The sequence below is a fragment of the Bos mutus genome, chromosome 14 (genome assembly GCF_027580195.1).
Source record: "Bos mutus isolate GX-2022 chromosome 14, NWIPB_WYAK_1.1, whole genome shotgun sequence".
In the NCBI taxonomy this organism is placed as follows: Eukaryota; Metazoa; Chordata; class Mammalia; order Artiodactyla; family Bovidae; genus Bos; species Bos mutus.
This window is the reverse complement of record NC_091630.1, coordinates 50,034,241-50,057,754: the sequence shown is the minus strand read 5'-3', so window position 1 is coordinate 50,057,754 and position 23,514 is coordinate 50,034,241. Positions and strand designations below refer to the sequence as shown.

General features: G+C 39.0%; 1 protein-coding gene across 2 annotated transcripts in view; it reads left to right on the top strand.

The window, feature by feature from the left end:
* The window catches only part of PREX2 (phosphatidylinositol-3,4,5-trisphosphate dependent Rac exchange factor 2), a 304,496-nt gene that overhangs the window by 95,072 nt on the left and 185,910 nt on the right, over positions 1-23,514 (top strand). For both annotated transcript variants that reach the window (XM_070382299.1, XM_070382298.1), the window contains exons 7-11: positions 2,906-3,039; positions 5,769-5,872; positions 7,193-7,342; positions 12,877-13,021; positions 17,912-18,012. In XM_070382299.1, the coding sequence (XP_070238400.1) occupies positions 2,906-3,039; positions 5,769-5,872; positions 7,193-7,342; positions 12,877-13,021; positions 17,912-18,012 (634 nt within the window). The remainder of the gene's footprint in view (positions 1-2,905; positions 3,040-5,768; positions 5,873-7,192; positions 7,343-12,876; positions 13,022-17,911; positions 18,013-23,514) is intronic.

The window sequence follows — 23,514 nt, the reverse complement described above, 5'->3', positions numbered from 1 at the left end:
TGGCCTTACTCATGGGACCATTCAGAGTGTATGTCGGTTATCATCACAAGTAATAGATCCATTTTCTATTTTGCACAGTGGTCCCATGAGTTCTTCAGTGCTTGGACAGTATCTCCCCTGAGGCTATATAAGAGGATGGATTATCGTTAGCTCAAATTCGCATTAAATTTTCCTTATATTTATTAATGAAGATAATCACCACAAACAAGTCAGAAAATGTATTGTTGGTATTTCATTCATTTAGGAATACATCTATAAATAAATACGTACATATTTAACCTGGGAAACTATTTGGAAGACTGGTTAATATGCAAATTAGTATAATACTAATGTAACAGACCATATTTTTGCCTTGGCACTTATGGACTACTGTATGGAATAATCTAAAGTGAAGTGTTTTGCACCATTTATAAAATTGCTATTGATAAAGCCACTTTTCATAATGTTATTTAGGTCCCTTGTGCAATAATCTATATGATGTTTCCTTTTTTAAATTTTAAATTTTAAATGTCATTCTAATTTTTTTTCTAAGGAAGAGATGTATTCACTATAAATTTGAAATCATTGCCACTGCAGTTGAGATTGATGTTTACATTTGATGACAGTTTTTGCTTAATTATCGCATTGCAAAATATATGAAATTGTGTGAATGTTTGACAGATCTCCATTTCTATCCATTTCTACCCTTATGACGAAGGGAGAGAGGGAAGTATTTCAAATGTAAAATGTGTTTGTAATATAGATACCCAGACTAACACAGTGACACTGTCTTAATTAACTTCTCTTTTGGGAAGTTTCTTATTATAGTTATATGATTTATTTTAATTTAAAATTTTAATATTAATCAGGAAATATTCATTGTTAATATGAAAATATGAAGTTAATATTGATGTTCTCAGTTTTAAATATCAAAAAAGACCAGACATATTTAAAACAGAAGTATTCTTACAAAGCAAACTTAACAGAGCTCTACTGAAAAGTTCCCCTTTTTTTTGTTCCAACTCAGTGACTCAACAAGTTAGTTATGCTAGTTTAGTTTGTAGAAACAAATAGACTACAACACTTATGACCTGCTAAATCACTTCAGTCATGTCCAGCTCTTTGTGACCTCTTGGACTATAGCCCACTGGGCTCCTCTGTCCATGGCATTCTCCAGGCAGTAATACTGGAGTGGGTTGCCATGTCCTCCACCATGGGATCTTCCTGACCCAGGGGTTGAACCAGTGTCTGCTGTGGCTCCTACATCACAGGCAGATTCTTTATTACTGAGACACTGGGGAAGCCCAATGGCTCAAAGTAGACATTTCTGGTCAGTTCACATGACACTCATGTGTGGGTTCTGCCCAGTGGGCAGTTTCCCTTTGTTGATGGTTCAGGGGCCCAGGCTCCTTCTCTCTTGTGCTTCCTCCTCTCAACCTCCCATGATTAGCACTTGTGTTAAGAATCCGTTTGTTGCTGATCATATGACCTTCATGGGCACTCAGTAAGGGTTTATTCAATGAATGAGCATGCCAGTGCATCTTTTAATAACTGTGGTGAAAGGTTTTATGGATGGTTGCTCTCTTTAAATAGATTTTTTTTCCTTTTATTTCTTCTTTTGTCTTCCTTTCCATCCTAGAAGTTGGGACAGTTGGCCTTCTGTATTCCGGGTTCTGCATCCAGAATTTCAGCCAACTTCAGATTGAAACTATTTGGGGAAAAAAAAATTCCAGAAAGTTTCATAAAACAAAACTTGCACCAGCAACTATTAGATAGTATTTACATTATATTTATGACTATTTACGTGACATTTTGGCCACCTGATGTGAAGACCCTGATGCTGGGAAAGACTGAAGGCGGAGGAGAAGGGGATGACAGAGGATGAGATGGTTGGATGGCATCACCAACTCAATGCACATGAGTTTGAATAAACTCCGGGTGTTGGTGATGGACAGGGAGGCCTGGCTGCTGGCTGCTGCAGTCCATAGGGTCAAAAAGAGTCAGACACTGAGCAACTGAACTGATGTAACATTTACATTGTATTGGCTCCCCTAGTGGCTCAGATGGTAAAGAATCTGCCTGCAATGACTTGGATTCAATCTCTGAATGGGGAAGATCCCCTGGAGAAGGGAATGGCTGTCCACTCCAGTATTCTTGCCTGGATAATCAATGGACAGAGGAACCTGGTGGGCTACAGTCCACAGGGTTGCAAAGAGTCTGACCTGTCTGAGTGACTAACACTTTCACTTTACATTGTATTAGATTTTAGATACAATCTTGAGATTAACATGTACGGGGGAGGTGTGTAGATTATATGCAAATACTATGCCATTTTATTTATGCCTCTTGAGCATCCTCAGATTTTGGTATCTTTGGGGGTCTTGGAACCATTCCCCCATGGATATGGAGGAACAATTTTATATAAATTAAGACCTGCTAAAAATGGACAATTACATGTACTTTCCATTTGTTCATAGAGCTCTTTTCCCAGACCAAGGAGAGGAGGAGGAGGAAAATGAATATTAGGAACATTCATGTCATGAGTTAGTTTGAAATGATCTCCTATTTTTAGAGAACAAAGATAACATTCATTATATATGCTGTGTAAAATATGTAAAAAAATTAAATATTATAAATATTAAATATTTAAAAAATGTAAAATATTTAAAAGTTTTTACATATTTTACACATATGTAAAATAACTAAAGAAGACATGGAATCTCTTAAGAGGAGCTGTACCTACTGATACTCACCTGGAGGAGACTGGGAGGGAAGGACACCTAAGCTCAGTATATTAATACTTAAACTATTTGAATTTTTATCCTGTTTGTATATTGCATCTTTAAATAAAAACAGGAGGAAAAAGACTGCGTGAAAGTTTCTGTTAAGTAATCAGACATTATTTTCTCCATTTTTCCTGATTTAGGGGTCCAACATTACTGATACCTGTACAGAAATGCTAATGTGTGGAGTCTTACTGAAAATTTCTTCTGGAAATATTCAAGAGCGGGTATTTTTTCTTTTTGACAACCTTTTGGTGTATTGCAAAAGAAAACACAGGTAAGAATGTAGACAGGTAATACTTTAAAAGCTGTTTATCCACTGAACAGATTCAACATTGTCTCTGTGCCCCCATGACCTCATCAGTAAGCTTCCATGTATTCTCAGCCCTTTCTCCTTGCTACTTCAAGAAAGAGAACATGTTCGGATTAGAGCCAGGAAATAATTAAATTATTGTCTCTCTATCTTAATGAGCTTTTTAAAAAATTCCTTTTTTACCACCTGTGAAAATGAACCTATTTATTTCTTGTAGTATGCTCTTCTCAATTTTTTGTGTTTAGCAGCAAGATTGGGATTAGTAGATGTGGGTTTCAGGAAAATCTAGAACAGGCTATTAATTCTACCTGTATGAAGCTCTTTAAAAATTAAAAGGTCATATGGACACCAAGAGGGGAAAGGGGTGGTGGGATGGATTGGGAAATTGGAATTGATATATATACACTATTGATATAAGTATAAAATAAATAACTAATATTTATTGATATAAATATAAAATAAATAACTAATGAAACTGACTGTTTAGCATGGGGAACTCTACTCAATGCTCTGTGGTGACCTAAATGGGAAGGAAATCCATAATGAGGGGATCTTTATATACATTTAATTGACACACTTGGTTGTACAGTAGAAACTAACACAACATTGTAAAACAGCTATACTCCAAGAAAAATATTTTAAAAATGCATATTCTCTGCCAGGCATAATCTCAGAATCACATGAATTAATTATATAATATTCCCAATAAATTTATAAAATAGGTATTTTCACTATCATTGTTTTGTAGAGAACAAAAGGTTCTCACAGAGAGGTTAAGTAACTTTCCCATAAATAATAGTTATAGAAATGAATTTTGGACCCATTCAGTTCTAATTCAAAGCCCACTTTTATTGCAGATTGTGATAAAATGTGTGTGCCTCATGAAAGATGACAAAAAATAAAAGGGGAACACTTTAAGATAAAGGGATGAATAAAAAAAATAGGTAATTCAAGTTGTTTAGGTGCAATTATTTTTTCCCCAACTTTAGTCAAGTATTATTGACAAAGTTATAAGATATTTAAAGTGTACAATGTGATGATTTAATATAATACCCATTGTGAAAGGATTCTCCCACTAAATTGACACATCTATCTAGGTCCGACTGAGCGACTGAACTGAACTGAACTGATCTAGGTTTGATTATTAAAGACATCTGTTTGAGAATCAGATCTTTTTTTTATTAGAGTTGTTCCCATCCTTATATATATGACTGCCCTCAAGGTCAGAGCTTTTGCAAAATTAACTGTACAAATGATGTTACTATTCATGGTCTCATGGCTGTAACTGTTAAATAAATTAAATAATAGGGAAAGTTTTATAAAATCAAAATCCTGCTGCTTGGCAAATAACCATAATGTATGTATGCTGCTGCTGCTACTAAGTCGCTTCAGTCGTGTCCGACTCTGTGCGACCCCAGAGACGGCAGCCCACCAGGCTCCCCCATCCCTGGGATTCTCCAGGCAAGAACACTGGAGTGGGTTGCCATTTCCTTCTCCAATGCATGAAAGTGAAAAGTGAAAGTGAAGTCGCTCAGTCGTGTCCTACTCTTAGCAACCCCATGGACTGTAGCCTACCAGGCTCCTCCGTCCATGGGATTTTCCAGGCAAGAGTACTGGAGTGGGGTGCCATTGCCTTCTCCGAATATATGTATAACATGGACCAAATACATATGAATGCAGAGGAGAGAAGGGGAGGGAGCTCTGCATTAATGCACTTGACAACTTAACTTTTGCTTAGTGTGTATATGTAACATGATACATTAATAATTTCAGTATATATTATGAAACATATATTAATAATTTTAGTATATTCAGTTGTTAGCATACTTTTGTCAACAAGTCAAATTAAATAGTTCAGGTCAATTGAAGTCTCTTGGATGACTAAATGTTGCTTAATCTTCTTGAATTATTTCTTAAAATCTTTCCTCTTTAATATATTTTAAAAGCAATCTCCCCTGAGTGTTCAGTGATTCAAGTATAAATATATCCATAACTGACTAATTCATTATTACAAAAGCTCATCTGAGCCTGGATTTTTTTTTTTTTTTTACTTTGTGTTGCTCAGTTTTTAAGATCAAAGGCTGGTACTAGTGTACTATACACAACATTTTGAAATGTTTTAGACTATTTTATAAATAAATAGGATCCTTATGAAGGATTATAGGTATATTTGAGAGACTTATTCTTCAAGTGTACAGTTATCATATAACAACAATATGGGAAAAATATTTTAGAGCTAGTTAATGCTGAATAACCTCCAGTACAGTCCAAGTCTCTTTGAAGAGGATCGTAAGTATTAACTGAAATTTACCAGGAATTGAGAAAAAATTACCAGCTACTTACTGAAAATTGAGAAATCAAGTGAAATTGTGAATAACCAACTTTTAGTGTCTGTCAGAGTTTGATTGGGGATCTTTGATTTCATATATTGAGCAAAAGCATGTATTCACCCTCCCACCTGTGTGTTGTCCTTGGCTCAGGGCTTCCGTGTCTAGCACCATCTTATAGAGCAACCTGAACTGTTATGAATTTGAGGACATAAGTAAAAAATCACCAAGAGCTTAATGTTTGATATTGTTGATGGAACTAGAATCTCTTTTTCAAAGAATGGCTTAAATTATCTTGCTTTAACAAGGTTTTGCCTTAAGTTTAGTAACCATGTTTTTTTTGTGTGATTTTCTTCTTGTTGTAAGACGGTTGAAAAATAGCAAAGCTTCTACTGATGGACATCGGTACCTTTTTCGTGGCCGGATCAATACAGAGGTGATGGAAGTGGAGAATGTGGATGATGGCACAGGTAAATGATTGGTAAATTTAAAATGGAATGCCAATAATAAACTCCCTTGTAAGATAGACTTTTCAATTGAATAATTCATCTTCAGTGAATTTGAGCTTAGAAATACTTTGATAGGCAGAACAGTTGGAGGAGGAAGGGAAGATAAGAGAGAGGAGGACTCTTTTAAAATGGAAAATTATCTTCACTTGAAGCATGTTCGTTTGTTGTTGTTCAGTCGCTAAGCTGTGTCTGACTCTGCGATCCCATGGACTGCAAGCGTGCCAGGCTCCTCTGTCTTCCACTATCTCCTGGAGTTAGCTCAGATTCATGTCTGTTGAGTCGATGGTGCTATCTAACCATATCATCCTCTGCTGCCCCTTTCTCCTTTTGCCTTCCATCTTTTGCTAGTCATGTCCGACTCCTGTGACTCCATGGACTGCCTGACAGGCTCTGTCCATGAGATTTCCCAGGCAAGAATACTGAGACCCAGAGATCGAACCATGTCTCCTGCATTGGCAGGTTAATTCTTTACTGCTGAGCCACCAGGGAAGCCCAAACCATGTTAAACACTAGCATCAAACACAGAGATACAAAAGTAGCTGGGAGTGTCACAAACTAGGAGTTGTGTCTATAACGTATATAGTAGTTTGATCATGATGCTATTAAAACATCCAGCTTAAGAGCTGTCATAGGCAAGCATTGAACCTCCTGGAATTAATTTTCATTGGTACAGGCTTGGAAAGCCATTCAAAAAGTAGTGCCAGATCCTTTGTATTCTTTCTTGACAACTAGTTTATTTGTGTAGTTGGCCAGAGGCCAAGAATATTTGACTTCTAGAAAATGTGGTCTGTAGTGCAGTGTTGGGCAAACCATAGATTGCAGTACAGTAGTCAGATTTGAATTGAATAAGATGGAAATTCTTAAACTGTTCATTAAAACTGAATGAAATGAAAAATGAAATGAAATGTTAGTCACTCAATCGTGTCCGACTCTTTGCAACCCCATGGATAGGGGATCTTGCTGACCCAGGGATTGAACCTGGGTCTCCCACATTACAGGCAGATTTTTTACCATGTGAGGTACCAGGGGTCCCCTAAAACCGAATAGATTTTTTAAAAAGTTCAACTGTTAATGTTGTGAATTAGGGATGTTCCGTTTTTCAGATCTGACTGCATTTAGTGTATAAAATTTTCTTTACTTTAAAAAATTTTATATTCTTCAATACATACATATAAAGATATTTTGAAGAATTCAGTGGTTTTGGAACTTTTTTGATATGAATGATTGTGTTGCTCTAATATATATTACATTTGTTGATTCACTTTACTTATTAATTTTCAGCTGACTTCCATAGCAGTGGACACATTGTTGTTAATGGATGGAAGATACATAACACGGCCAAAAATAAATGGTTTGTGTGTATGGCAAAAACACCTGAAGAGAAACATGAATGGTTTGAAGCTATTTTGAAAGAACGAGAACGGCGGAAAGGTGTGTATATGGATTGAGCATTATAATACTTTGTGAAGATTCAAATTTAACAAGAAAGCAGAAAATGGGCAAAAGTTATGAGGAAGTAGATGGTGTTTGATGTTCACTTACATTAACTAGGTGATGTTAGCCCATGCTAAAATATGTTTTGAATATTTCCAATGTTGTTCAGTTCAGTTGTTCAGTCGTGTCCGACTCTTTGCGACCCCATGAATTGTAGCACACCAGGCCTCCCTGTCCATCACCAAATCCCGGAGTTCACTCAGACTCACGTCCATCGAGTCAGTGATGCCATCCAGCTATCTCATCCTCTGTCGTCCCCTTCTCCTCTTGCCCCCAATCCCTCCCAGCATCAGAGTCTTTTCCAATGAGTCAACTCTTCGCATGAGGTGGCCAAAGTACTGGAGTTTCAGCTTCAGCATCATCAACTTTTCGCATGAGGTGGCCAAAGTACTGGAGTTTCAGCTTGAACATCATTCCCTCTAAAGAAATCCCAGAGCTGATCTCCTTCAGAATGGACTGGTTGGATCTCCTTGCAGTCCAAGGAACTCTCAAGAGTCTTCTCCAACACCACAGTTCAAAAGCATCAATTCTTTGGCACTCAGCCTTCTTCACAGTCCAACTCTCACATCTATACATGACCACAGGAAAAACCATAGCCTTGACTAGACGGACCTTTGTTGGCAAAGTAATGTCTCTGCTTTTGAATATGCTATCTAGGTTGGTCATAACTTTCCTTCCAAGGAGTAAGTGTCTTTTAATTTCATGGCTGCAGTCACCATCTGCAGTGATTTTGGAGCCCAGAAAAATAAAGTCTGACACTGTTTCCACTGTTTCCCCATTTATTTCCCATGGAGTGATGGGACCGCATGCCATGATCTTTGTTTTCTGAATGTTGAGCTTTCAGCCAACTTTTTCACTCTCCTCTTTCACTTTCATCAAGAGGCTTTTGAGTTCCTCTTCACTTTCTGCCATAAGGGTGGTGTCATCTGCATATCTGAGGTTATTGATATTTCTCCCGGCAATCTTGATTCCAGCTTGTGTTTCTTCCAGTCCAGCATTTCTCATGATGTACTCTGCATATAAGATAAATAAGCAGGGTGATAATATACAGCTTTGACGTACTCCTTTTCCTATTTGAAACCAGTCTGTTGTCCCATGTCCAGTTGTAACTGTTGCTTCCTGACCTGCATACAGATTTCTCAAGAGGCAGGTCAGGTGGTCTGGTATTCCCATCTCTTTCAGAATTTTCCACAGTTTATTGTGATCCGTCACAGGCTTTGGCATAGTCAATAAAGCAGAAATAGATGTTTTTCTGGAACTCTCTTGCTTTTTCCATGATCCAGCAGATGTTGGCAATTTGATCTCTGGTTCCTCTGCCTTTTCTAAAACCAGCTTGAACACCAGGAAGTTCACGGTTCACGTATTGCTGAAGCCTGGCTTGGAGAATTTTGAGCATTACTTTACTAGCATGTGAGATGAGTGCAATTGTGCGGTAGTTTGAGCATTCTTTGGCATTGCCTTTCTTTGGGATTGGAATGCAAACTGACCTTTTCCAGTCCTGTGGCCACTGCTGAGTTTTCCAAATTTGCTGGCATATTGAGTGCGGCACTTTCACAGCATCATCTTTCAGGATTTGAAATAGCTCAACTGGAATTCCATCACCTCCACTAGCTTTGTTCGTAGTGATACTTTCTAATGCCCACTTGACTTCACATTATGGAAATCAAATAAAAGAAAACTTTATATAGTTAGCAAAATAATTAGACTGTGGCTAGCAGTGTGTTTTAAACAGTGTCTTAGTTCTATTGAGACCGCTGAAACAGAATACCTAGCACTGGGTGGCTTATGAACAACAGAAGTTTATTTCTCACAGTTCAGAAGGGTGGTGTTGAGGGCTGTTTCCTGGTTCGTAGATGACCATTTTCTCTTTGTCCTCACCTAGCAGAAGGCATGAAGGAGCTCTCTTAGATCTCCTTAATAAGGGCACTAATCTCATTCATGAGGATTCCACCCTCATGAACTAATTACCCCAAAGGTCAACCTCCTAATGCCATTACATTGGAAACTAGGTTTCAACATGTGAATTTGGGGAGCATGCATGCTTAGTTGTTCAGTCGTGTCCGACTCTTTGCGACCTTTTTTACTGTAGCCCACCAGGCTCCTCTCCCCATGGAATTTTTCAGGCAAGAATAGTGGAGTGGGTTGCTATTTCCTCCTTCAGGGGATCTTCCCAGCTCAGGGATTGAACCTGTGTCTTCTCTGTCTCCTGCATTGCAGGATGATTCTTTACCTGCTGAGCTACTGGGGACACTATTTGGGGACATACCGACATTCACTTTACAGCAAATAGTTTTACTTGCTTTAAAATTTGTTCAGTTTTCTTTGCACTTTATTACTTTTTAAAAAATTTTACTGGAATATAGTTGCTTTAGAATGTTGTGCTCATTTCTTTTGTACAACAAAGTGAATCAGCTATACTGTATAGGTATCTGCTCATTTTTGGATTTCCTTCCCATGTAGGTCACCACAGAGTGCTGAGTAGAGTTCCCTGAGCTATTCAGTAGGTTCTCATTAGTTATCTATTTTATACATCATATCAATAGTGTATATATGTCAATCCCAATCTCCAGTTCATCCCACCTCCACCTTTCCCCCTTGGTATCCATATGTTTGTTCTCTACATCTGTGTCTCTGTTTCTGCTTTGCAAACAAGATCATCTATACCGTTTTTCTAGATTCTACATATATGGATTAATATATGGTCACACTTTATCCTTCCTGATTTCTAAAGAATCATAGAGTTTTGCTTTAAGAAACACACTTTAATAATATAATTCAGTGTTTGGAGACCTACACCAATTGTCCCTCTGTATTTAACAGTACACTGAAAGTTCCTTGGTCAAATATTTTAGTATCCTAATTATAAAATAAGGCATTTTGCATGCATATTAACTTTTAAGTGTTGTTACAATGTCACTGAATCAATGTCATGTAACTCCATAAGGAACTTGTTCACATGAGGAGGTCTAGCTCAAATTTGCTTCATATTTTTATCAAGATTTGCAAACAGTATTTGGTCTGGTGATATTCAGTGTGTGAAGTTTACCTGCACATATTCACATTTCTGTAATTAGCCAGGAAATAGAAGTGTTTGCATAATTAACTATTTTCTTTACCAAGTAATTGATGAGAAATGTGACAGTGTTTATTCCTTTCCCCAGAGATTTAGGTATAAAATATCTCATTAATGATATAATTTTAGAACATAAAGAGCTTTTCCTTCCATCTTTAGATATTTCCCCTTGAAGAATGTAAAAATTTCTATTACCTTGATTAAATTAGTCATAGTATACATTTTTATAAGAATTTCTAAAACATTTAAAAATACTCCTTTGATTGATCTTAGATGAAGAACCAGATAGAAAAAATTTAAAACAAAGATCATGAATGCATAACTGACACTTTGGGTTTTGTTGAATCTAACAGTCCATTCAAGGAACACAGCAAATCCTTTAAAAGATAGAGTCAATTTATCATCAAGTTGAACCTTAGCTTTTTTTTGAACTGGCTATGCATATAAATACATCCAAGACCTAAAAAAAGGAAGAAAACAAAAAAGAAAGCACAGTCTATAACTCTACCTATGTTATTCTTAACTCTGCTTTTTAACTTATATAAGTCTGCTTATTCTATTTGTAATGGATTATTCACTGTTACTGGTAAATATTAATGACTTCTCTATTGTAAATAAAATTTTAGTAAGAAGCTTAGTAGTTAGAAGACTAAAAAAAAAAAAAATCCAGAAATTCTTCTGCCACATTTCTTCATCAGTCCCATCCACTGATTGTCAGTGTGGCCAGAATTTTACCTTTGGCAATGGTTGCCTCTAAATTTCCTGGCCTGCATTGCCTGTCCCTATCAGATTAACTTCCACTCTTCACTGCCAGGTTCTCAGTCTTTGTGTCCAGTCTTGTTGTCTCTCTGGAGCTCCATGCTCACTTAATCAGTTGCCCCCTGGGCTTCATGTGAACATCCCAGTTCAAGCTACTCAGTGCTGGATTTCTCTGTACCTGAAACCCTTTGCCCAAGATGCGTTCCCATCACCATTCAGTTCTCCCATCAACTGTCTGAAAGCCATCCTCATTTCTTCTCTCTACACCCACATTTAACCCATTGCTACGTCTTAACAATACCACCGGAGAAGGCAATGGCACCCCATTCCAGTACTCTGGCCTGGAAAATCCCATGGGCGGAGGAGCCTGGTAGGCTGCAGCCCATGGGGTCGCTAAGAGTCAGACATGACTGAGCGACTTCACTTTCACTTTTCACTTTCATGCATTGGAAAAGGAAATGGCAACCCACTCCAGTGTTCTTGCCTGGAGAATCCCAGGGATGGGGGAGCCTGGTGGGCTGCCATCTATGAGGTCGCACAGAGTCAGACATGACTGAAGTGACTTAGCAGCAGCAGCAGCAGCAACAATACCACCTCCCAGATATTTCTCAACTTTATCTTCTTCTCCTGATAACCTGCTATTGTTTACAGAGATTTGAACTTGCCTGAACTTTAGTGGATCCCTCCTAATTGTCTCTCTCTTTTTAAACCCTCTTCCTTTTAGTTTATTCCCTATACTGTCTTCTGAGCTTTGTTTCCAAAGCATCAAAACTTTCCTTGCACTTCCCTGCCTTCCCCCTCCATCTGGTTACAATTCATAGATGTTCCCCCAGTTCTGAAGGCCCGAAATACACTGAGACTGCTGGTGAGCAAGGACCCTGCCCACCTATCCATCCATTACTGTCCTATCACCTGAAACCCAGGGCTGTTTGCCTCTTCCTTCAGATGACCTTTGTGAAGACGTTCTCTCTCTGGAAATCCTGTTCATATTCATGCATTCAAACATGGTCCATCCGTGAAACTTCCCTGAGATAGTGGTTAGGTACTGTGACCATTTCTCTCCCGTAGCACAGTTTTTCCTCTAAGGCTGTCTCCAGTGCCACTGTCTAGCTGTGCTGATCTCGTTCTTCAAAGGGCTTCCTAGGTGGTGCTAGTGGTAAAGAACCTGCCTGCCAGTGCAGGATATATCAGAGACCTGGGTTGGATCCGTGGGTTGGAAAGATCCCCTGGAGAAGGAAATGGCAACACACTCCAGTATTCTTGTCTGGAGAATCCCATGGACAGAGGAGCTGGTGGGCTACAGTCCATGGGGTTGCAAAGAGTCAGACATGACTGAGCAGCTGAGTCCTAGTAAAGGGGTCCATGAAGTCTGACATACAGCTCCTTTTCCTCCACCAGCCAAACCACATGCCTCTGGGGCACAGTCTGCACAGTGGTGCCCTTTGGCTGCAGGCATCTCACCTTGACTGTCTTCCTAGTACCATATGAACTTCTTGACAGCCAGAGTCCTATCACACGAGCTTTGTATCCACAAATCCCAGTGCGTGGTAGACATGCAAAAAATGTTTTTGTTTTATGAATGCATGAACAAATGAAGAGACTTTTTCAGTGACCTGTCCTGTGTTTTCATTTTTGACAGGTTTAAAATTAGGAATGGAGCAAGACACCTGGGTAATGATCTCCGAACAGGGTGAGAAACTTTATAAAATGATGTGCAAACAAGGAAATCTGATCAAAGACAGAAAAAGAAAACTGACTACGTTCCCTAAATGCTTTCTGGGAAGGTAGGGTTGTTGTCTGGGTTCCTGTGTTTCTTTCAGATTTTCACGATCTCATGTGTTAACTTTCCTTTAATTATTCATTTTTTCCTAAAAAATATTCTCCTAAATGTTTTTGAATATTTCTTCACTATTCACATTTCGTAGGCCATAAAGGGATGAGGGAGTGCATATAGAGCCAGGAATCCTGACCAGAAAACTGAAGGCATCCATCCATCCATTCATCCATGACTTTAGTAATTTCTGATAAACTGTTTCAGGGGCATGGCAGAGGCTGGGATCAGGCAAAAGCAGGCAGGCAGGCGGGTTTGCCTGTAGGGCACAGAGTCTGGCAAGGACATGGGTGCGGGGCCTTAGAGTCACTTAGACTGAAAGGCACACAGTCTAAACTCCCAATTAATTCAGAATTTAGACAGCTGGGCTCAGGATGAAAGGGTATTGATGAAGAGTCTGAAAAAGTGGGTCACGCGAGGGGCCAGGCACAGAGGAACAGGCAGGGAGGTCACTTGGTTGTTCCACTCAGAGATCAAACTTGTGCCTCTGGTTCTGCAGATGCTACTCGGCTGTAGGTGGGAATCCCTGCTGGGTTAAGCCAGAGGGCAGGGTAACTGCCTTCAGGTGGCTCTGCTTAGGACACGCTCTGTGCCAGCTTCTTCCTGTACATTATTTCCAGTCTTCAAACACATACTTAAGAGTTAAAAACCTTTATTTTTTTTTAAAGATTAAGAAACTTGGGGATCAGGGAGTTTGACATGTTCAAGTTCATACAACTAGTAATTTACAATGTCAGTGCTATAAAAGTAGACTGGAGAGGTAGTTCAAAACCTGTCCCCACTCAGATCTGATCCTGCCACTGGCTAGTTGAGAGATTTGTTGTTGTTTAGTCACTAAGTAGTGTCCAACTCTTTTGTGACTCCACGGAAGGTAGCCTGACAGGCTCCTCTGTCCATGGAATTCTCCAGGCAAGAATACTGGAGTGGGTTGCCGTTTCCTTCTCTAGGGCATCCTTCTGACCCACAGACTGAACCTGAATCTCCTGCATTAGCAGGTGGTTTCTTCCCCTCCAGGGAAGCCCAGTTGAGAGACTGGGAAAGAGTTAAATTTCTCTTTCCTCTATAACAATAGAAATGATTGTATTGCTTACCTGTGATACTGACCAAAATGTCTTCTTTTTTTTCTTGTCTTCCAGTTTTATTGAGCTATAATTGTGTCAGTTTAAGGTACACAGCATAATGATTTGACTTACATACATTGTAAAAGGTTTACCATAATTAGTTTAGTGAGCATCAGTTATCTCATTTAGATATACATTAAAGAAAGAGAAAAAAAATATTTTCCCTTGTGATGAGAATGCTTAGAATTTACTGTTAATTTTTATGTGCAATGACAACAGTGTTAATTATGTTTCAGAATGTCTTCTTAGCTATACAGACTGGAGTGGGCTGCCATTCCCTTCTCTAGGGGATCTTCCTGACCCAGGGATTGAACTCAGGTCTCCTGCATTGCAGGCAGATTCTATACCATTTGAGCCATCAGGAAAGTCCAACATACAAAATCACCATAGACTATGCCAACTCCAACCTCATCAGAAGAATATAGGCCAGGAGACCCTGTGCTTGCCAGGGAGCAGTGGGGGTCCCTCTTCAATGGGGGTGGTCCTTGCAGCAGGCCACACAACGGCAGCAAGCTGTAGTTGCTGGTGTTGGCTGTGCCCCCAGGTAAGGGGAGAGAGCAGATATGAGCCCCCCTTGGCTTAAGAGTCCCATGTTGCAAAGAAGACGCCCTTTCTCAGAACAACCTCATTGGTGTAACCTCCAAGGTTCCCGTAATACATACCCCCTTACTTCAAGAGTAATACTTGATGAGTCACTTTAAGCTGTGGCTTCCCACCAGGGGTTTATAAGTGTGCAATTTAACCATCAGAAACCATTTTGACCACAAGCAGTGTGTTAGTGGCTCAGTCGTGTTGGGTTCTTTGGGACCCCATGGACTGTAGCCCTCCAGGCTCTTCTGTACGTGAGGTTTTCCAGGTAAGAATGCCACCTAGTAATACAACTGACACTCAACCCTCATCAGTTTCTAGGGAGACAGAGCTAGAAAGCTCACCCAGGCTCCAATTTGTCCTTGAAGGACAAAGAGTTCTATCAAGCCTTTACCCACACCATCTCCTATGGCTGTGGTGCCCATTAACTGCAGTGATCTGCAAAGCGTTGCCCAGAACCCTGGTGACATAGTGGAGACTCAGTAAACATTTGCTATGTTAATTGTAGCCTTTTCCATAACAACATTACTATGACCTGAGGGTGAGATGTTTCTGACCCAATCATGATCCCTTTGCCATGTGTTGATGGGATCTTTCTAGTACTTGATTAGGTTCCGTAATAAAGTCACTCATTAACTTTCTTCCCTACCCTTTCTTTTTTCCCCCATACTCCTAATTTATAGGAATACTTAAAATATGCTTTTTTCCCTCACTTTATTTGGAAACATTCAGGAATCTGCTAAGATCAAAATGAGGAATTATATTTTAGCTCTGTGCCAACCATCTCAGCCCACTTATGGATGGCTGACATTGAATAATCACTTACTATGTGCTAGGCCCAGTGTCGAGTTCCTGACATTTGTCAGCTCCTTTAATCCCAGGCAACTCTATGGGGTTGATATTCTTATTAATTCCATGTCATTGAGGAAAAAAAACCTGAGACCTAGAGAATTAAATTTACTCACCCAACATCACACAGCTAGTAGAGGCAGAAACAGTGTTTGAATCCAGGCTGTCTTATTGCAAAGTGCGTGATGTTACCACTATACCAGATTCTATGTTGCTTTTCTTTTGGATGGTTCTTCTTTAATGGAAATATACAAAGACCTTTACTAGCTTCTTTTGCCTTAAAATGTGCATTGTGGACTAGACATTTATGTTTGAATTTCCATATCCCTTGGTTATTTGACTTTCCCATATGTGTTGCTTTTAGTTTTGAAATAAATGGAAAAGTAATTCCCTGACACTTTCCGTTGCTTTGCTTCTCTGGCCTCTGTGCAAAAATAAAATTGTTCTGAAATATATTCATTAGTTAACATAAGCGTTTAAGCATTAGCTTTTAAACATGAGCATGATAAAATATTTTATTGTAAAATGTTTCTGTATTGTGTTCTCTTAATGATATCACAGGCCTTTAAAAAAAAATACCAGTACTGAGATGAGGGTCTCCTAAGTGTTACAAAACACTGGGGCTCCCCATCCCCTCCCAAATAGTGAGTGATGTAAGCTGTTAATTCTCAGTGGCCTTTCCCAACCACAGCAGATGTGCATGGTAGACAGTTATGATGGATGGTTTTGTACTGGAGGGCTCCTTATGGATGGCAGTTTAGATATAGTGATGAATTTTCCAAGTTATTTTAAAATTTGAAAACAAGGTAGTCAGACTTTTCTGTGTCTTTTAGTGTTTAACATTTGTCTACTGGGGGGCTTCCTTGGTGGCTCAGATGGTAAAAGAATCTGGCTTCAATGCAGGAGACCCAAGTTCGATCCCTGCATCAGGAAGATCCCCTGGAGAACCGAATGACAACCCACTCCAGTATTCTCGCTTGGAGAATCTGATGGACAGAGGAGCCTGGCAAGCTCCAGTCTGTGGATGGGGTTGCATAGAGTTGGACATGACTGAGCGACTAACACACACAATAGACACACAATTGTCTATTGCTGCAAAACAAATTGTCATATACTTAGTCACTTAAAATGATACACAGGTAGGTATTCACTTGTATTTCTGTAGGTCAGAAGTCCAGGTGAGTTAGAGCAGGTCCTGTGCTCAGGGTCTCACAAGGGCAAAGTCAAGGTGTTGGCAGGGCAGGGGCTGGGCTCTTATCTTGAATCTTGGAGGAAGACTTCATTTTCCAGCACATTCAGGTTGTGGGCAAAATTTCATCCTTTGTGGTTGTAAGAATGAGGCACCCGTTTCCATGCTGGCCATTGGAAGTTGTCTATATTCTTTGATATATGACCCCTTCTAGCTTGAAAATCAGCAGTGGCACATTGGATCTTTCCTGTGCTTTTACTTGTTCTCACTTGCTCTTGTGCCACCAGCCTGAGAAAACTCTGTGCTTCAAAGGGGTCAGCTGCTCAAGTCAGGCCCACTTGGATAGTTTCCATATTTTAAGGTCAACTGACTTGGGATTTTAATTACATATACCAGTCCATTCACAGAGCTACCTAGATTAGAATTTAATTGACAAACCAAGGGATGGAATTCTTTTTTTTTTTAATGTTTCAGCTGATTTTTTTATTTAAAAATTTTTAAATATAAATTTATTTATTTTAATTGGAGGTTAATTACTTTACAATATTGTATTGGTTTTGCCATAATGGGAGGGAGGTGGGTGGAAGAAGCTTTTTAGAATTCTATCATATAGAGCATGCATAATAGAATTATTTTGTATGCCCTCTTGGAGTTTCAAACCTATTGGTTCTCTGTGCCTGAAAAGCTACATTCAAGACAGTTTATCTCTTATTTTAAGTCACTGTTATTCTATCTAATTCTGCTGTTTAGTTAAAATCTGTTGTATCTCTCTAGTCCCAAATTTGCTTTTATATATGTAATAAAGATACTCTAGAATTCTCCCTTTGTGTTTACTAAAGGTCTAGGTAAGTTGAATAGTTATTAAATAGAGTTTAGGTAAGTCTGAATGTATGGACATGAGTTTTCTAGAATAGAGTCCAATGTAAATATATATGGGCCTTACATATATGAAAACATGTATGTAAGATTCACTACAAGCATTCCTTTATATTTTGAGGAATATTCCTTTCATAGCTGCTTGATAAATGCATGGTACAGATAGACTTCCTGGGGAAAAACATAATGATTTAACTTCTTCATTGGATTTCGGTTGCAGTGAATTTGTGTCATGGCTGTTGGAAATTGGAGAGATTCACAGGCCTGAGGAAGGTGTGCACTTGGGACAAGCATTATTGGAAAATGGAATCATCCATCATGGTAATTATTTTATCAATCACCTATTTAATTTATTTTTCCACAAGTTACATTTGCCTTTGTTGCATTGATTGGTTTAGTTTATAATACTTCTCCACATTATAGGATGGTTATGTTTTTTTCCAACATCCTAGAGTGTCTCATGTGTATAGAATATTGTTTCAGGGAATATAGGCTTATGCTGATATATTTGTTAACTTGAACAATTCCAACACAGGCAAGACTTAAATTCCAGTTAAGAATGATGTAGGATTGAGACAAGTTCCTTAATGGTGAGTTCTAACTAGAGTATTTGGGATGCTTCGTGAGTGAGGTGGCCTTAGCACTGGGCATTGTAGAGTAAATGGAACTCTGACAAGGACAGAAGGACATTCTACCCTGAAGAAGTAGTAGCTCTCAGACAGGGGAGTGTGAAGTTCATGGTGGCCTCTTCAGAACTAGCACAATGTCACAATGCAGGCCAGTGCCTTTCACAGATGAATATACTGGGGAGAGGGCTGTGATGAGAAAGGAAGGCATACACCCTAACTTAGCAGCTCTTACGTTGCTGACTGTGGTGTGTGGGACTGCTTCTGAAGGAAGTGAGGAGCTGATGGGCACCTGGAAGCAGAGGAGTGACCAAAGTTTGGTTTCCGAGTTAACTGAGGAGTGGAGAGTTAGAGATTAAAGGAGATCCTGCCCACAGGGATCCTTCCTTCCTCAGGAGAAAGACAGACCAGGGCCCTGTGCACAGGCATGAAGAGAGGGGTCCATTAGAAGCTGAGAGCATATGTGATACCTCTTTAGACTTGGGAGATGCAGAGTGAGGTAGTATTAGTCACTCAGTCGTGTTCTACTCTTTGTGACTCCATGGAGTGTAGCCCACCAGGCTGTTCTGTCCATTGGGCTCCTCCAGGCAAGAATACTGGAGTGGGTTAACATTTCCTTCTCCGGGGGATCTTCCCACCCCAGGTACCAAACCTGGGTCTCCTGCACTGCAGGCAGATTCTTTACCATCTGAGACACCAGAGGAGCCCATGAAGAATGAGCGGTGAGATCAGATTTTCTGTGCTTTCTGTCTGGATGACAGAGATAGTTAAAGAGGAGGACCAGGGGGGAGAAGATGAAGGACTGGGGACCCTCCTCCTGCAGGTGAGGGCCCAGCAGGAGGTTGAAAACCTGTGGATGTAACTCTTGAGGTAGAGGGACAGTGAGGTCATGTTTGTGAATCATTTCAAGAGAGCATCAGGTTCTCAGCATGTCAATAAGAAACACCTAAAAAAACCAACAACAAAGCAATGATCATTGAACTAAGAATAAAAGCTTGAGGAATTTCTCGTGCAAAATGTGCAAGAAGAGAAAAAGACAAGGAACTGGGACTAAATACGGATATTTGGCTATGGAGTTTTGATGTTTGTCTTTTTCCCTAAATTAGAGTGAGATGCAAATAAACTAGATTCTCCAAATTTTCCCCCAGCATAGTAGATGTTGCCAGTATAATGTCCCCATCTACCCAGATAGGAATCATCTAGCATTCCTGTTCCTTCCTCATGCCATGAAGTCCTGTGAGCCCTACTAACACACAGGTCACTAATCAGACTACTGCTGTCCCAGGATCCCCACCTTCTTCCCAGTCACCACCTTCTTTGTCCTTGTTTCAGTGTTCGTCCTCCACCCCTGTAGAATACTCTGCAGGAAACAGCTGAAGAGACCTTTTAAAACATTTATAAGATCTAGGTGTTCTCTTGCTTACAGTCATCTACTGGCTTCCCATTAAACTTAAAGACAAGTCCAGATTTTTTATGTAAATCTCTTACCAAGGCTCTTGCACATAGCCCTACATGGTAGAGCCCCTGACTTCCTCTCTGAGTTGTCTGTACCTAACTCTTTACGTGGCGGCCACCCTGACCTTCTGTCTCTTCTTTGAACACTCCAAGATGACTTTTCATGTAGGATCTTTGCTCTTGCTATTCTCAATCAGCAGTTGCTTAGTAATCCCTAATAAATGTCAGGGACCTTTCTAGGTCCTGGAGAAACAACAGTGAATGAATTGACAGATGCGGATGTATTGGGTCTCATCTTCCATGACACTCTGCCTTTTAGAATCCTACCCAGTCCCCATTATTTCAATAAACTTCTTTTAAATTTTTGCTATTTTTTTCATGGACTCCTTATCACTCTCTGAAATTGTCATGTTGTTTCATTTATTTCTTTGTTTAATATTTCTCCCTTTATCTGCCATCCCTACGCTAGATCTCAGTCAAAATAGAAGCACCATGAGAACAGGAGCCTTGTGTGTTAATGTATAGCAAATGCCTACAATGCCCAGAACATATAGGTGCCTCATTATTATTTCCTGAGTGAGTGAATAAATGAATGGCTATATTTTGAACAAACAGATAATACTGAGAAGTTGTATATGATTTTGTACTTGGCCCATTAATGTCATTAAAACTCCATTTAGCATTCAGTGTGCTAAAAGCATCATCCAATATCTTATAAGTTAAAGTGAAAAGATACTGAGCTAGATGGCTTTCCTGTTTGTGTTTGACTTTCCCTTCTAACCCCACCTTCAGGTATATATTGGGACAAGGATTGAATGTATTTGTTTTATCCTATATTTTATTGAAGATAAAGGAGGTGGCACATATAGCAGTTTTGTGTATAATCATTAACTGTCAGAAAAGATTATTCTTTTCCCATTCCAGACTGTATAATTCCAGGGACTATGCATTACCCATAGAACAAGGAAGGGAATATCTGTTTATGGACACTTTGTTTATTCCATTATTCCTTACTGATCAGTTATTCCTTACTGATTCTTTCCTTCTTTCTACATGGGAGATATTATGCTAGGTACTTGAAGGTATGTGTACATGAATCAGGGATATTTTTTCTGTGGTCTGATGGTTTTAAGCCCATCTTTTTACTTTGTTCATTATGAAATCTAGCTTTGATATATCTCCTTTCAGAGAAGACAGAAATCTACTAGGTTAGGAGAACTAATTTTTTGCAGGGACTTTTGAGAAGGAAAGCTGTATTGGTTAGCACTAGCTGCTGTAATAAGTAAACCTTCCCAACACATTATAGGAGGCTCACATTATAGAAGCTAATTTTTTACTTACATAAAATTTAGTTAATAGTGAAGGATGAGGTTGTGGCATTCGGCTGTGTATAGGGTTTTGGTGCCTGATATAGCCTTGACCATCTTCAATACAGTGCTCCTAAATGTCACCTTGGAGGAACGGTGGTTTTTTGTTTGTTTTAAATAGGTTTGTACATTTCCCATTGTATATCATTTTTGTGCACATACCTGTGGACACAACTCAGATATGCGATTGCTTCCCTGGTGGCTCAGCTGGTAAAGAGTCTACCTGCAATGTAGAAGACCTGGGTTCGATCCCTGGGTTGGGAAAATCCCTTGGAGAAGGGAATGATACCCACCCCAGTATTCTGGCCTGGAGAATTCCATGGACTGACTCTCGCAAAGAGTCAGACACAAGTGATCAACTTTCACTCACTCACTCACTTGACTGTAAAAGACTCCTAAAAACGTCCTGTAGTTGCATATGCAGGAAAAACAGAAGCTAACGCAATTTGGTAGTCAGTTACTTAATTTCTGCCCCTGAGGCTTAGCTCCTAGGTCAATATAAAATCAATGAATATATGAAAGCTAGAATAATCATAATACATGTGTTAATGTTTTACAATGATATCTGCAAACAGTAGTCACAGAAATCACTTTTAACACTTTTATTTTCAGTTGAGGTTATTGTGACTCCTGCTGCTAATCTGAGTCACTTTAATCCTTTATGAATTAGAAATAACACATAAAAAGAATAGTCTTAAAGCTGTCTGTCAACAATGGATGCTGCTATTTAAATTGTTTAAAAAATTATGGATATGTAACTTTCTATACTTCTGTGTGATGAGTTAACTATATTTTAGAAAGAGCTACTTTGTTTGCTACAGTATTTTCTTTTTTGACTATGAGATACCTTGTGACAGATAACAGAATATTGGAGAAGCTTTATTTCCAATGCTGGAAAGGTCAGGGCATGGAAAGAGGTTGTCCTTTCAAAGGAGCTGTGAGATTATTTTCAAGTCAACTATCCTCTCTTGCTTTATTTCAACATAGATGACCCAGAAATTGTATGAGGAAGAGTTGCTTGTTTGTTTAGTGAATTGAGTTCTAAAAACTGAAGAAAGTGAAAGTGTTAGTCACTCAGTCGTGTCCAACTCTTTGCGACCCCATGAACTGTAGTCTGCCGGGCTCCTCAGTCTGTGGGATTCTCTAGGCAAGAATACTCTAGTGGGTATCCATTCCCTTCTCCAGGGGATCTTCCTGACCCACGGATCGAACCTTGGTCTCTTGCACTGCAGACAGATTCTTTATCATCTGAGCCACCAGACATGACTGTTATGGGTGGACTTTACAATTAACAAAACTGTTATTACTTTCCCTGAATACATTAATAGCTAGGCAAACATATTAAAGTCACTTTTAAGTTGGTACAAAGTTGATGTGGAATGATACTTATTCAATATCTTCATGAACATAGTTATCTAGAGTCTGACCAGTTCAGGACTGCTAAAAGATCTGGAAGGAATCACAGAGGGAACCACCCTTATTCATTTTAGTAATATAAGTATCAAAATATTTTTAACTACCTCCTTCTAGAAAGAGAAAAAAATCAACAACGTAAACCTTTTTTTGAATGGATATCATAATTTCAGTCCTAATCAACTCCCCCCAGGCTCAGTATTGTCTCCAATAGGAATACAATTTTGAAAAGAAAGTAGTAGGTAAGTTCTGAAATAAAATTTATTTTGAAATTTCAAACACAAGAACACTTTGATTATTTAACTTAAAAGAATTGAAATATTTATAATATGATTAACTCTTTTTTTTTCCCCTGAGAAATCTAGCACTGAGTACACTCCATGAATATTGTTTGATTTTGATGACTTGTGTTATTACTGTTACTAGTGTCTGATCAGCTGTAGTGTCAGATTTCACATGTTAGAGCTTTTGTCACTGGAAATAATGTTGTTTTTTTTTTTTAAGTGTTCACAATTAACTAATAGAGGTTCTTCCAAAGTATGGTTAGAGAACACATTATGCAATTTCACATTAATAATTTTATTAGGATGAAGAAATAAGAACCAGACAGGCTAGTTTCACTAGTATGTGATTTCAGCTGCATTTTAGTGAAAATAGAATTCCTAAAATAAAATTGAATGAGTCATCTGTTTTAAAAGGAACCAGCAAAAAGAAAAAAAAGTCGACTATTATTGCTATTATTCACATTGCAAATATTGCTGGGAACTTCATCAGAGGCTGAGCCTTGCTATACTGGGAATTCTTGGGTTGGGACAGCATATACTTTCTCTGTGGTAGGTTGATAATGTTCTTCTTATCTGGCTCTATTATTTGCATTAAAAATGCTTATGTGAGAATTCTGAGGGCTCATTCATTATAGCCAGTGGTGTGCTGAAGTTGGCTGGTATAAGCTCTAGAGAGCA